Genomic DNA, 16,129 nt, shown 5'->3' with positions numbered 1-16,129 from the left:
TAAACGTCTACGAGTCTAACAATAAACTAAAATAAACTACTCTAATCCTCATAACCTACATATATCCCAAGCACTTGCCAATCTGATCCTCCTCAGGCGACTTCTCTCCTCCCAACTCCCAACTGTCAACTGTCAACCTTCAACTCCCTTCAGGCTCCTCCCACCTCCCATGGAAGTCCCGCCTTCCACTTCCTGACCTTCTGCCCAGCTGACTGGCTAAGCAGCGCTTATTGACAACTGCTACATCCACTCAAGGCGTTCCTCCACACTTTGCTGTTAAATCTTTTAAATGCCATATTCCTCAGATCTCTGAAAAGTTTTGAGGACCATTATCTATCTGAGCTAAACAAGTTTACTTGTTTTTTAGTTACTTGTTTTAGGCTGAACCTTAAAAACATGTACAGGAGACTTTTAAAAAGCTGTAATACAAATAAATAAGAAAAGAAAAAAAGATTATCTGTGCATAACATATTTAACTATCAACCCTGTTACAAATTCCAAGTTAACTTTTTTTCACAGATTTGTAACCAAACCCAATAAAAATAAGCCTATAAATCTTGAGGTATAGAATCTTCGTGTCAACCAGGTTCTTTTTTTTTTTTTTTTTTTTTTTTCTGAGACAGGGTTTCTCTGTGTAGCCTTGGCTGTCTTAGACTCACTTTGTAGACTAGGCTGGCCTTGAACTCACAGAGATCTGCCTGCTTCGGCCTCCCAAGTGTTGGGATTAAAGGCGTGCACCTCCATGCCCAGCCAAAATCTAATTTTTTTTTTTTCCTGTTCTGCTCTGTTCTCTTCTGTCACAGTATTTGGCTTGCCTGATACAGGACATAGAGGAAACTTAAATATGCTTGGGTTTACACACGGGAGAGCCATAACCCAACTCTAGATCCAGCTTTTCAGTAAAGCAGAACAGCATAAAACAATCCCAGTGTTATGCACATCCAAAAGACATCTGGACTCCTGCTAACCTGAATCTACTGACCAGAGATCTCAGAGATAAATTCTGAGTCCTGGCCATAAAAGCAGCCATGGTAGCAGTGGTGGCTGGCAGCAGGAGAAGCAGCAAAAGTATCCATTTCTGTCTCAGTTCCATGTTTGTAACAAAACTGATGGACACACCAGAAAACACAGACCTATCCACAAAACACAAAACAGATAGTCACACTTTCCAGCCAACTATAACCAGGCAGGCAAGTGATGTCTTGCTATTTGCCCAGGATGGGAAAATATTGAGGGTCCCATTGACCCACCTCCTCATCCCAGATCAGGATCCCACATCCCAGACTATGACTCGCCAGGAGGCCTCCAGAGATGCTTGCTGCTTTCCTCAGCTCAGAATTTCACTCCAATAGTCTACAAACTGAAGGCATCCTTGGAGCCTTGGAACGTCCAAAGGCACATGCCTCCTGAAGCAGCCCCTCAGCCCTGAAGTTCTGGAGTGAAGGTTTGGTTTTAGAATGTAGGTGGGTGTCGAGGAATATTAGTTCAGAACATGGCTGCTCTGGCAAGAGATCATATACAAAGACCTTCTAGAAATACAGACATGCCTTTAATCCAGGAGACAGAGGCAAGCAGTTCCAAATTCAAGGGCAGCCTGGGACAGAAAAGCTTGGGTCCAGGCTTAATCTCAGCACCTAGGAAACAGAGGTATGCACATGTCTGAGTTCTGTTCAGCCTGTTTACATGAGTCAGTGAGTTAAGAGACAGTGCAGTGGAGGTGCATTCATGGCAGTTCAGTTCGTGGAATTAAGACATAGTTTTACTGGGACAGTTTTACAGAGACAGCTTGAAGAGAGAACAAACTAGACACAGGTGACAACAGAATGAGCCAGAGGATGAGAAAGAGCCTGAAGATTAGAAGAGATTGCTAACCTTAGTTTAAGGCCAAGCAGAGCAATTCAGTCAGAGGCTGAGAGAAGCCAGTTTGAATCAGTCAGCTAGGAAAGACGTTTGAGCCAGAACAGCTGAGTTAATCCAGCCAGCAAAAATTCAGAAAGAAGTAGAAAGGATGAGCTTATTCAATAGCAAATCTCAGAGGCTGAAAATATTCTAGGCCCTGATTAGGTTGTACAGAGCCTAGAAGCTTCCAGGACTATACCTAGGTTAGTAGATGGGGGCAGTAAGCCTTGGAGAGGACAATTAAATCAGGTAAATAAAAGTTACTTTAACAGGTAATCTTGCTGGGGCTTCCAGAAAATGTTAATCCCACTAGGTAAGAATAAGACCACTACTACAATTTTGAGCCAAATTTGAAGCAAGTCTTAATTAAATACTGGCCAGAAAGATGGACTCTGGTTAGGTCCACTACCGGTTTTCCAGACAATGGCCACAAGTCACGATTTGCAGGGACTTTAAAAGGCAAAACCATGTGGCCACCATATTTCCTATCAGGTCCAATCTGGAGCAAGCATATGTCCTGACATAGTCCCTGCTTGCATGACTCCTGCCTACATCCAATTAGGGGCAAGTGTACATTCTGATGTATGTCCTACCCGTATAGCCCCCATCCACATGTGATCAAGCACATCTGGTGCAGATGGGTCCAACGGACAGGACAAGCAGGAGCTTTGTCTTAACTGAAAACAGAACTCTTAGCCTGCAAGCTATATTTTTTCCTATTTTGGTCTCACAGAGTAAATTTCCCAGCATCTCATCAGAAAGTTATCTACACCCTTGGTGGGCAAGACTGAAGCTACTTCTTCAAAGACCATTGCTTATGAGGACAAACTGTGAATGCCATGTACATTCAATTCCAAAGTCAGGCCTCACACAGTAAAAAGGTTTCTGTTCCCTTTGTGTGGAGATCATGGCTGATTTGCAGGTGTTGCTAATTCACCTTTATTCCAGTGCCTTTGTTTGTTTTTCCTTTGTGTGTTCTACATGGTTTGGACATTATTACCCTCCCTCCCCTTCCTTTGACTTCCTCTTAACTTGAGTGTGATTCTATATTATTCTGTTCTTGTAAGCAATTTTTTGTTAAATCTATTTTAATTCCCAACTACACATTTTCATGACAAGAAAACATTTTATTTTTTTATTTTGCGTGTTGGGAGATGTGGCTCAGTTGGGAGACTGCTTGCCTAGCATACAAGATGCCCTGAATCTTACTCCCAGAACCCCATAAAGCCTGGTGTGGTGATGCAGTCTCTAGTCTTAGTACCCAGGAAATAGAGACAGAAGAGTCAGAAACTCTAGGTCATCCTTGCCTACGTAGTGAGTTCAAAGACAGCCTAGGCTTTTATGTTTAATATAAGATATAAGGCAATAAGATAATAAGGTACCAGGCAGCAGATACTATGTTATAGAGGAGTTTATTAAATGAGCCTGGGGGTGGGGGGAAGAAAAGGGGAGAGGGGTACCCCAGAGAGAGACAGAGGAAGAGAGGGGAAGAGTAAGAGGTAAGAATAAGAGTAAGGGGGATTAGGACTGTCCTTTTATATAGCTCTGGGCAGGACCACGCCTCTGTGGCAGGTAGGCAATGACATCACAGACAGACTGAAGCAGAATCCTAACATAGGCTATGTGAGATCCTGTCTCAAAACAAAACAAAACAAAAGACAAACAACAAACAAAAACACAGAAAGAAAGGGGATGCCAGTCAATATTATAAGGCGATGATGGCTGTCTGTGTATTTACCTCTGCCTTTGTTCTGCATCTTATCAGTGACGTCATGGGGTTTTATCGGTTTGTCTTTTTTTGCAAGTAACTAAAATTTTGTTAAATGTACTTGACAATGTTTATGAAAGGGGCCATTCTGTTTTGTTGTTGCAGTTGTTTGAGTCAGGGTCTCAACTAGCTCCAGTTTGCTGTGTAGACTTGCTTGATCTCAGGCCCTAACCTCCATCTCCCAAGTGCTGGAAGTTGCAAGAGGCCATCCCCACCCTTGGGTTATGGAAGGAGCTGCAAAGTAGAAACAACAAAATCTTGTCATTATTCATCTCACTGGGAAGTTTCAGTGCTATTTAAACCACTGCACTTTCTTTAAAAGGGGAAAAGGATATCCTTTTAAATTATCATTTTACTTCCAATGTTTGTTTGGCTTTTTGTACATGTCTATTTCACTCAAACTGGCCTCGGCTTCCTGATTACAGGTCTGCTACACCACGGCCCAGCTCTTTTCTTTTTGAAATCTGACTGTAGCTCCACTGGGTGAACTGTTGGTGTTGCAAAGGCCTATGTGAGCATGCTTCTAGACGTGGCTGATTCCAAAATTTGCCCCAATGAGAATCTATTACTGAAGCCTCCCAGCATTTTCAGGATGCTCAGCCCTACATGCAGCCATTGTAGGTTCAATATGATATAAAGAACGAGACCACTGGGTATCAAAATGAAGATTTTTCAGACACGTTCTAAGCCTTTGTCTGGAATTTGGGGACAACGAATAGCAAAAGGGAATTTCTGATGCCTTGCATGGCATGGATCCTCATTCCTGGTGGCAGAGTATCACATGTCGTGTTCTTGCATCTAATGTTACACTTATACATCTTTTCATGCATTTCTTAGAATGTCTATAGTTCCAAACAAGAATAAATGTCTAAGAACACTTGTCTTTATCTGCCACGCTGGCTGTTCTTGCTTTTAAAAAAATTAGAAAGGAGGAGATGTTGGAATACAGTCAAAAGAATGACGTGTGATGAACAATGCTTTGGGGAACTGTGAGAGAGGCTCCAGGAAAAAAGTTAGAGGGCCTTTTACCTCAGGTGTATTTTGTTTCCTGGATTGTTCTTGAATGTGATTTCATGCCTCCTGTGACAAATATTTGCATTCAATTTATATGATATGTTCATTCTTGTTGGATGTCAGATCATAGCTATAGAGCTCAATCTAGTGAAAGGATGTGCTGAATGCTGTCCTCATTGTCCCTGAGTCGGCGTTTGGCCTTCTGCCTTGACTCTGTGCTTTCCCAGATATAATCTATAGTACTGCAGTACCCAGATTGTGAGATCCCCGAAAAGACCACCAGGACTCGATATTGATGCAACACATACAGGGTCCTGTATTATGGGCTGGAGCTTGGAACACAATCCTTCCTGACGCAACAGGATAGGAGAGCAGCAATAGGCTTATAAAGGGGAAAATCCGTAAGCAAGGGTTGTGGGTCACAGGAAAGTCAACTTTTAGGTGGGTTGGGTGGAGGCTGGGTCTCCAGGGGAAGTTTTTTTTTCTATCGGAGGAACATCGGGAGCTGATTATACCTAATCTCCTGGATGGAGTTTCTGGAGACTGCTGGCAGGTGCAGTTTATAGCAGTGCATGGTCAATCCTGGAATGCAGGAAGAAGGGTCACCTAGGGGACACGCTCTCACAGAACATACAGAACATGGCAGTAGTTAGAGAGCATACAGACCATGGCATTAGTTACAGAATATCTAGGACGTGGCATTAGTTTGGTCCTTGCAGTACATGCCAGGCAGTTGTGTTTAAATTGCTCTGTCCTGAGAAAGCTCTGGGAAAAGGCTGCTCTGTCAGTATTCAGCATGTGCTTACTGGTGTTTGTTTACATGTTTTCTGTCTGATCATGTTTTTCTGAACTCAAACAGCCTTCCTTAGGTCATTGCTCTCTCTGCTACATCGTGTATAAAGTACCCTGATTCTGAAGTTAGGCTGTCTACAGTGTTAGACTATAGTTGCCCCATTCTTTCAGGTCCTCAGATTCCAGGTCTCATGGACACAGATCAACATAGGCTGACGAAAGCCAGCAGACCCTCAACTGAGACACTAGCCACCTAGAAGGAAGCCTAGAGAGGCCCCGAGGCTGAGCAGGGTATGGCTCTCAGCAGAATTAGCTGCATGGTTGGCATGAGGGAGCTTGGCACACACAGCTGGAGGCCACATAATCCTGTCAGGTCATCTGCTATTAATGACTTCTGTGTATGTGAAAACCGGACAGGATCCTGGTCCTCCACTGAAGAGCTGTGTAGCTGTGGCCAAGGCACTTACGCTAGGTCCTATATCTGTGAAATGCAGGATTGGCACTCTGTAGCATAAATCCAATAGTGGCTTCTAAACAGTCATCCTAAAATCCCCTGGCCTGGGACTGTTGAGTACCTCATAACTACAGGCAGACACAAATTGTCAGCCCCTTTCCTGGTTCCCTCTCACTGATCTGTGTGGCCTAGAACAAATATCAGGGGCTGGCCTGTGCTCACAAACCTGTTTGTATTGGAAGAAGTAAGAAGTTAAGGCTCTTATTACACTCCTGATTTTCACACTAAGGTGTGGCAGCATAGACCCTGGGCCACAGCTTTTTACACCACCAGCTATAAAGTAAAAGGTTAAGGAAGACTTACGCTCCCTTTTATAACCCTCTGAACAGCACATATGTTTTCAAAGCCACTCTTGCCCACACCCTTGCCTACATCAGTTCTGGCCACTCCAGAAACTTGTTAGAGAGGTCATAACTGCTTTTCTTAAAGTCTTCATTTTATTCTAATAACCTTACCCCCAGGAACCCTTCTTTCCACCTCAACTTATTCTCAAATTTCCAGAAGACATTTCTGGTAAGAGTTTTCAGGGGCTTACAGAAAATGGGTTCAAATCCAGTCAGCCACCCAGCTATGGCCTCAAAAATGGTGGGCCTCAGTACAGTAGAGGAATGTGGTTAAATCCCTCCCTGGGACTGGTGTTGCCTAAGTATCTAGTGCTTCCAGCCCCTTCAGAGCTTCACCCTTCTATGAAGTTTCCAGTAAGTATTCAGACTTCCCTGACCTTCTAGACGCAGCCCATTAGAAACTTCTGCTCTGTCCCTCCCACCTCAGTCTACCTCCTACCCCTTTCCCTGCCCCCACCCCTCTCTCATCTCAAGCAGACCCTCACAGACCTTCTAGGTAAGGGGAAAAAAAAGAAGCCTGAGAAGTGAATGTTCTCACTGACCCTCTAGTAAGTGACAAAGCCATGAAGATGCCCCATCTACTCTGAGAGCCCTACCTACTTAGGCCTTAGTACCAAGCACTATCTCCTGGGCCTTGGATTATCTCCCCTCTGTCAGCCTTGGCTCCAGTGTAGGCTGCTGCAGCAGACTCACAAGGGAACACAAGGATTTGTGAAAGTTTTCAAAAAAACCAAGCAAAAGTCCAGGCATGGCCTTCAGGGCCCTGCTCCCCGGCCCTCTCAACTGTCTTTTTGTCTTCAGGCCTAATGTGCCTCCACCTATGGTATTGCTGGAGTACCTTACAAGCATGCTCCCCTGCTCAGTGCCTCCACACCCTCTACACCTCTCCTTTTTTGCTCTGGGAACCCCTTATCATCTTCAGACCTCAATGGGATTGATAATATATCATCATGACCTTCTGGAACTCTCTGCCCCTTTCATCTGGGCTGTTCTTATGATGCTGTGATCAATAAGCTATTTGGAACGACTTTATGCAAGTTCCAGAGCCCTGAGGCCACTGTGCCATGAAACTCAGCAGTCCCAGCTAGGCCAGCCGTTGGCGTACTGCTCGCTGCATATAGATAGCACAAGAAGAAGCTGGTGGGTCCAGCATAAAAAACCCTTGAGTCAAACCACAGAATGTTGAGAAATAGTGAGTGTGGCTGTCTGCATATAAGTCTTTCTACCTGACAGAAAGCAGCTTGAACGTGAAGCCTTCTGGGCTCACTGGGGAGCCCTTCCCCAAGCTTCCTTTGCCAGCCTACTCATGTCTTAAAATTTCATTTGCATTTTGCAGATGGTTTCTCTCTCCCAAGATACAGTGAGTTCCTTGAGGGCTGGGGTTATTTATGTACAAGTCCCTAGATTCCAGCATCCCTACTCTCAAAATCAGTTTACTGTAATATCATTTTTGTGTTTAAAAAGTATATATACGAACACTGTGCGTGTATGGTATGCACGTGTACATATGCAGGTGTATGTGCAGATCAGAGGTCAAAGTGTCTTTCCTACATCACTTTCCCCCTTAAATGTTGAGACAGGGTCTCTCACCATTAGCCTGGAGCTGGCCAACAAGGCCCCACTAACTTTTCTCCCCAGAGCTGAATTACAGGTCTACACAACCATGCCTGGGCTTTCAACAAGGGTTCTCGGGACCAGAACTCAGGCTTTTGTGCTCACATGGCAAGCACTTTACCTACTGCGCTATCTCCCAAGCCCCTGTATGCAATTTATCTAATGAAGACTTCAAAGAATATTCCATGTTAACAACAGATCCTGTACCTAGAATGTCTACTCTAGCAGGGAACCCTGACTATGATAGTCAGCATTAAGATGCTTTGCTCATCCTACCTGTATTCCCTTGAAGCATATACAACAAAATCTGGGTAGAGGGGCCAAAGAAGTCTTCTGGGGAGGCGACATCCAAGCTTGATTTGCAAGAGCAAGCAATTTAGTTGCACAAACTAAGGAAACCTGTGACTACCTTCACCCTACCTCTGAGGAGGAGGAGTCATGGCCTGGGATTGGTCAAATGCAAGAATACTAAACTAAGCCACTGTCACAGGGGTGGGACCCAGTGTGTAACAAGAGTTGTCCAGTCTGGGATGGCACAGCCTGATCCTCCTCTCTCAAACACAAGGTAAGATCGATGGGGTCTTATTGAGAGGGAACGTATTTATTTATTTGCGTGTGTGTGTGTCTGTTTGTGTGTGTGTGTGTGTGTGTGAGAGAGAGAGAGAGAGAGAGAGGGAGAGAGGGAGAGAGAGAGAGAGGGAGGGAGGGAGAGGGAGAGAGAGAGAGAGGGAGAGAGAGAGAGAGAGCATATACATGGTGTCAGAGGACAACTTGCAGGAGTTAGTTGTCTCCTTCTGCCATGTAAGTCCTGGAGATTGAACTTTGGTTGTCAGGCTTGGCAGCAGGGCCATCCTACTGAAACATCTTGCCATAGCCTAGGCTTATTCTTTGGGGCGATTTATTGTATCCTTCTCTTACCCAACTCCCTTCTTAGAGATGAAAATTGCACACTTCACACAGCCCCAAGGGCTTCATGGGGTACTGAGGAGAGGCCCAAGAGATAGCAAAAGTTGCTTTGCTTGTCATGTCTTCTGTTCAAGTGCTGCCCCAGGAAAACTCTGGGGTGCTGCCCTGCCATCTGGGCTCAAACCCAAGGAGGAAATAGCCAAAGTAGTTCTTAGGAAAGAAGAGGCTAATTGAGAGCACAGTAAGCAGTGAGCTGCAGCCAGAAGACCACAAAGCACCAGTGGAAAGATGGAGTCATTCCTTCAGAGGACCACTAGCCTGGCCCCATGAGGGCACACCTACTAGCACTAAAATTACTGCAGTGCTCAGCCTGTGGCAGACATGTTTCTAAGTACTTAGTCAGGGGCCTGCACAAACTGATGCACCAATCAAGGACAATGCATTTGGAGAATATAGACCTTTGGTTCAGATATAGCCAATGGACAGCTCATTTTCCAATGTTAGGGTGGGGAGTAGCAGGGACTGGCTTAGACATAAACTCTGGGGCTATGATTTGATCACTTCCCCTTGGCATGGAGGCCCTGAGGTACACAAAGGAAAGGCATGCAGGCTGTCCTGATAAGACCTGATAGGCTGTGGTCAGATGGTAGAGGAGATGAGCCACCTCTGTCAGAGGTCTAGGGGAGGGGAAGAGGGACAGAGAGGGAAGGAAGGTGGGAACAGGACGATTCAAGCATGATTGAGGAGGTAACAATCTGGATGTCAAATGAATCAATTATAAAAAAGAAAAAAGAAAAAAGTAAAAAAAATTAAATATTTTGTCGCATCAAGTCACAGCATAAGCTTCTGAGACAACTTGCCCAGTCCCACAGATGCAGCTCAAGAGACAGACTGCCCTCTTTCATTCAAGCTCAGTAGCCACAGCACCAGGAAGGAGACAGAGCTGTCGATCTGGACTTACCAGAAAGTGGCCTGAAGGAGCTGGTACTGGAGCTGAGGCAAAGGAGCAGGGCCCATAGAGAGCAGCAGAGCTTTAGCTGTAGAAGACTCCAGGCACCTGGAAGAGTAGTTTGAGAAAAGAGAGATCCAGCAAAAAGGACCAAAGGGAAGGCACTTGGTGTCAAGTTAGAGCCAAGTCAGAGGTTGTACATCCTAGCACAGAGAGTCAGCTCCGCCCTCAGGAAGAGCCTGCCCTTCCCCACCCATCATTTCCCTCTTCTTACACTGCACACTGGCAGAGATCCAGGTTCTTCAGGCTTACGGCAGGAAATGCTCTCTTCTTTGAAACCAAATTTACCGATGCATTAAGACTTAAAGAGTTTTTCTTTTTAGAAATGACTCAAAGAAGTGAAAAGCATGAATTAAAACTAAGCTATTGTATAGTCTAGAGTACCTCCATCTCCCCGTCGCGCCCTTCCCATGTGACAGGGAGCCAGCCTGCCCTTCCCATGTGACTCAGGCAGGTGGGGAGGAGAGAACAACAGGTTCAGCCCGGGCTTGGGTACGTGTGAAACAACAAACAGGCCGGACCAGCACGCGGGCCAGAGAGACACCTAAGGACCCGTCCCGTGGAACGGATACCGGAAGGTTCACTCTTTTGTCCCTTTAACCTTTTTTCCTTCTTGTATAAGCTAGTTGGGTTGTATAATAAAGTTTAATTGTTAAAAAACAGAGCCAACACAAAACTAGTCTAAATCATAGTAAACCCTATCTCAAAAAAGCTAAAGTAACCTGGACTTGGTTGTGCATGCCTTAAATCCCAGCTCTTTGTGAGTTTGAAGCCACCTTTGTCTACATAGTGAGTTTCAGGCCAGCCAGTCTCAAAAAGTAAAAGTAAACCTAAAATAGAATAGTTTAACTAGCATTTGTAAGGCATTTTAGCATTTGTGTGACCACCTAGGTGTATGATTAATGTTTTTCAGGGAGGAGACTCAAACCTAGGAGGGTAACTAACCCACAGAAAGAGTTGAGACTCCAGCCCACTTACAGAGACTCCAAATCCTATGTTCATTCATATTTTATTCTGTTATTCACTGAAACGGTCTTTATAGGCTGCCAGTGTAGCTCAGCTGGTGCAGTGCTTGCTCAGGATGTGTGAAACAGTGGGTTCCATTCCCAGTAACATCCTCTGGGCATTGTGGCACATGCCTGTAATCCCAGAATTTGGTGGGCAGAGGCAGAGAGGTCCAAAGCTCAAGGTCATCAGATACTTGAGTCTGAAGGTCAGGCTGGAGTATTTAAGAAACTGGGTGGGTGGAGAGAAGAGAAGAAGGAAGGAAGGAAGGAAGGAAAGAAAGAAGGAAGGGAGGGAGGAAGGAAGGAAAGAAAGAAGAAAAGAGTGGCAGGGTGTGTGTGTGGGAGGGAACAAAATTAAAGTCACTGGCTGAAATTTGCTAGACATGGGAGTATGCACTGAAAAGCTATGACAGTAATGTGGGCACAGGGTGTCACTGTCCCTCCTATAGTGCATCAACACTGAGGCAAACTGAGCAAAACAGGGACTTTTCTAACAGTGCTTAGCAGTGCCACTGATAAGTGTGTGCACATTCCTTCACTTGTCACAGCAACTCACTGCTGCCACTCTGCCCCAGCACCTGCTCAACAGCACTCAGCTAGACACTGTATGGATTGTAGCACACAAGCGCTAGAGCACAATCCATTCCAGGACGGCGCATTGAGATGATATATATCATACATACACCATATATATGATACCTATCAATATATATAAAAAATCTGAAAATACATGTTGAGCACATGTTCTAGAACATTCTTCAGCACTTGACAGTCATATTGGCTAACATTTACTGAACACTTACTGTGTGCTAAATACTGTACTAAGTTATTATTTTCCTTTTGGTTTTTTAAAAATTACTTATAATTGTCATTATTGTTTAAAGTTATTTGTAACACACACACACACACACACACACACACACACACACACACACCATGACATAGGTGTAGAGGTTGGAAGAAAACCTCTGGGAGTCATTTCTCTCTTTCTACCATGTGCATCCCAGGGGATTAGCTCTAGTAGCAAGCACCTTACTCCTCTAAGCCACCTCATTGGTCCTCTTAGGTGGCTCTGAACTAGTGATCATCCTGTGCTTCCTCCTGAGTCTGGGACTATAGGCGTGAACTCCCATCCCTGGCTTCTGTACTGAATTATTTATACACATTACTATTTACTCGTCTCTAAAAGTCCTAAGAGGGCTAGGTATGTAAGTCAGTGGCACTGCACTTGCTCAGTGTGTGCAAGGCCTTCAGTTTGATTCCCTAATACCAGACACAACAAAAAAGAAAAGGAAAGAAAATAAGCAAACAAAACCTCTTCAGAGGAGTGGGGTGCAGTGGTTATTGAAATTACCACTGGAAGGCTGAGACAAGGAGGTGCAGAATTTTGAGCTAGTCTAGACTACACAGCGAGGCCATATCTCAAAAAACTGTAAACAAAACAAAACAACAACACCAAAAATATTTTTGAGGGCTAGGTATGAAACAAGCCTATGTCTGCTTTCTTAACATGCAACTGGAAAGTATCAGAAGCAAGATTTGAACCCAGATAAGCAGTTTTCACCACACCACACTGTCCCCTCAACCTACAATGGTGAAGAACACAGATTCTCTGCCTGGCCCAGAGGTGCTGGTGGGCTAGAAGGGGAGTAAAGGGGAGTGATTGACAGTTTGCCTGCTCTCCTCTGACCTACTGACCTCCCACGAAGCTTTCTCGGGGTTTCACTTCTTCAAGTGTACACAAGACAAGTAACTAAGATAGGAAAGATGGGCGAAGGTTAGCAAATGATGCAGGGGAAAATTCCAGGACAGGAAGAGACGTGGCAGGTTACCAGGTGAGAGAGCAGGATGTTGTGTACCCTCAACATTCAGAGTTTGCTCCCACCGCCTCAAACCAGGTGGCAGCTGGCCAGTCCTGCAACCCTAGAACTAGAAAATGAAGCAAGATGGCTTAGTGTTATGACTGCTGTGATGAGACACCATGGCCAAAAGCAACTTGGGAGGAAAGGGTTTGTTTGGCTTACACTTCCTGAGGCTTACACACCCCAGGAACCTGGAGGCAAGCACTGACGCAGAAGCCATGGAGGAGTGCTGCTTACTGGCTTGCTTCCCATGCCTTTCTCAGCCTGCTTTCTTATAGAACCCAGGACCACCAGCCCAGGGATGGCACCATCCACAATGCACTGAGCCCTCCCCCATCAATCTCTGATTAAGAAAATGCTCTACTGGCTGCCCTACAGCCTGATATTATGGAGGCATTTTCTCAATTGAGGTTCCCTTCTTTCAGATGACTCTAGCTTTTGTCAAGTTGACATTAAAAACTAGGCAGCACAGCAGAGAATCAGAAGTCAAAGGTCATCATCCTTGACTACATATGCAGTCTGAGGCTAGCATGGGCTATGCGTGGTCCTTGTCTACAAAATAAATATCACACAAAAAAGTGACATTGCTGAGTGATAGTGCCAACGTGCACAATTAAGTAGGGAAAGGGTTAAAGATGTGGGGTATGAACAGGCAACCTGTGAGAAATGCTCTGACCTTGAAGGCTTGGACAATAACCAATACCAACAGGTAGACACAGGAGCATGTAGAGTGGAGAATCCCAATGAGTCACAGTCTAATATCATTTGGTACCCACAGGACACTCAAGCCTCACCACTCCTGAAGAACATCAGGGCCAGAAATCTGACTGGCTTCACTGTGGTGCAGTTCCAAGCAGTGACCAGGATATATAGTTTAGCTCATGTCCTGGCCTCACCTGCCCCTGCCCCCATTCCTTGTTTTGTTTTGTTCAGTGATTCTCCTGCCTCAGCCTATCTGAAAGCTGGGATTATAGGTTCAAGCCACCGTGCCCAGTTCCTCTAGTGCTGGGTACCCAACCAGGACCTCCTTTATGTTAGACAACACTGTACCAACTGAACCAGGCCTTTTCGTTTATTTATTTATTTATTTTTGGTTGGTTGGACAGTCGTTTTTTGTTATTTGTTTTTGAAACAAGGTCTCATGTAATCCAGTTTGACTTTGAACTCATTATTGTAGCAGAAGATGACCCGAACTCTGGATCCCCCTGCCTCATCCTGTGTGCTGATAGACTAACTGACCTGTGCTATGCAGGTCTCAGCTTCCGCTAACCTCTTGGCAGAATTGAGAAGAGGCTGTGCTGGATTCTGGGAGAGACCTAATGGGCATAAAGAGGCATCCCACTGGTATCAAAGAAAGATTACTCGCTCATCTGTGATTTGCTCCCCCAAACTCCCAGATGGCTTTGCCTAGCCGCAGGTCCAAGAATCCCAAGACACTGGCTTTCCTTCTAGTGGGTGTGACTTTTGTAGTGCTGCACCAGTGGCTCCTTCAGCAGCCCACGCAGGACAAAACGGAGGAACCCACGGCTGCTCCTTGGTCTTCCGCAGCAGCGGTGCGGCCTTTGCTGCTCCTCCCGTTGCCGGCTTGCGTGGCCAACGCCTCTGTGAACCTCACAGCTGGCTTCCAGCAGCTGCCGGTTCGCATCCAAGACTTCCTGCGCTACCGCCACTGCCGCCGCTTCCCGCAGCTATGGGACGCGCCCCACAAGTGCGTGGGCCCCCGGGGTGTCTTCCTGCTGTTGGCCGTGAAGTCCTCGCCTGCGAACTATGAGCGGCGTGAGCTGATCCGGCGTACGTGGGGCCAGGAGCGCAGCTACCACGGCAAACAGGTGCGTCGCCTCTTCCTGTTAGGGACCTCCCCTCCAGAAGAGGCGGCTCGTGAGCCTCAGCTGGCGGATTTGCTGGGCCTGGAGGCGCGCGAGCATGGCGACATGCTGCAGTGGGACTTCAGGGACACTTTCCTCAACCTCACACTCAAGCATCTGCACCTGCTCGACTGGACAGCGGAGCGTTGCCCAGGCGCTAGTTTCCTGCTCAGCTGCGACGATGACGTCTTCGTGCACACCGCCAACGTCCTGGACTTCCTGGAGATGCAGTCGCCTGAGCGCCACCTCTTCACCGGGCAGCTCATGGATGGTTCTGTGCCCATCCGTGACAGCTGGAGCAAGTATTTCGTGCCCCCGCAGCTCTTCCCAGGCAAGGCCTACCCCATATACTGCAGTGGTGGCGGCTTCCTTCTGTCCAGCCACACAGCCCGCGTCCTGCGCAGCGCGGCACGCCATGTCCCGCTTTTCCCCATCGACGATGCCTACATGGGTATGTGTCTGCAGCGGGCCGGCCTGGAGCCCAGCAGCCACGAGGGCATCAGGCCCTTCGGCGTGCAACTGCCCGGTGCACGACGGTCGTCCTTTGACCCCTGCGTGTACCGCGAGCTGCTGCTGGTGCACCGCTTCGCGCCTTATGAGATGCTGCTCATGTGGAAGGCTCTGCACAACCCGGAGCTGCACTGTAGCCGCAGACACAATGCAGAGTCTCCTCAGGACAGAGGGAAGCTGAAAACACGTCTTCCTATTTGAACCGATGCACACTGATGTCACCTTGAGGACAGATCTGGAAAGCACTGTATCCTAGCGCATATTCCTGGCCTCGACTTCAGGGGTTTTGGTCCTATTGGTCAGGGGTAGCTTCAGACATGTAGGTGATGCTTTTCTTGTTTTAAGCCAACTCCAAGACCTCTGGGCGAGGCATAGCTATCTGTTCATCCTCACATACCAGCCTTCCAGGGCACCCGCCTTCCATCCTCCATTCATTGTGGGCAGCAAGAGAGGAGGCATGGCGGCCAAGATCAATGTCAGCTGTCCAGTACAGCGCAATTATGAATTGTCATTTCCACCGTTTCTTCCACGGATGAGTAGAGCTCCCAAAAGTCAGTGTACACTTGGAACTAAGGGGTGTCTGACAGCCTTGCTTCCCCCATGCTTCAGGACTCCTGTGAGGTCAAATTGAAAAGGGAAACTCATTTAGGGCAGGCAGCGTCAGAAGGCGCCATCGCAGCCACCTTTCTACAGCCCTGACTGTGAACTCCCAGTAGTAGCCTTGCTTGCCTAATGTTTTAGAAAGGGCATGGCTGAGTGGACAGTGGTCGTCTGTCCCAGTGGTGTGGAGTACATCTGTGAAAACATTGTATTAGTTTCCTGTTGCTGCTGTAACAAAGTCTCACCGACTTTCCAAGCCTAAGGACAGGCCCACTTATCCTGTAGTTTTCTGACAACTCAACTTCCTAGGGTGAAGTCTAGCTATTGGTAAAACTGCCTACCTTCCTAAGTATTCTAGGGAAGAACACCCCTACGCCCCCCACACACACCTTATCACCTAGCCTCTAGAGGGAGACTTTCTTCGT

General features: G+C 46.6%; 1 protein-coding gene across 1 annotated transcript; it reads left to right on the top strand.

Moving 5' to 3' along the window:
• The first annotated feature begins 8,369 nt into the window (after nt 1–8,369).
• B3gnt6 (UDP-GlcNAc:betaGal beta-1,3-N-acetylglucosaminyltransferase 6) lies at nt 8,370–15,725 on the top strand. The gene is made up of 2 exons (XM_051148991.1): nt 8,370–8,510; nt 13,982–15,725. The coding sequence occupies exon 2, from the start codon at nt 14,127–14,129 to the stop codon at nt 15,303–15,305; it is 1,179 nt and encodes a 392-aa protein (XP_051004948.1). The 5' UTR covers nt 8,370–8,510; nt 13,982–14,126; the 3' UTR covers nt 15,306–15,725.
• Nucleotides 15,726–16,129: the final 404 nt, after the last annotated feature.

Source organism: Acomys russatus, chromosome 7, assembly GCF_903995435.1.
Source record: "Acomys russatus chromosome 7, mAcoRus1.1, whole genome shotgun sequence".
In the NCBI taxonomy this organism is placed as follows: domain Eukaryota; kingdom Metazoa; phylum Chordata; class Mammalia; order Rodentia; family Muridae; genus Acomys; species Acomys russatus.
This window is presented reverse-complemented; position numbering and strand designations above follow the sequence as displayed.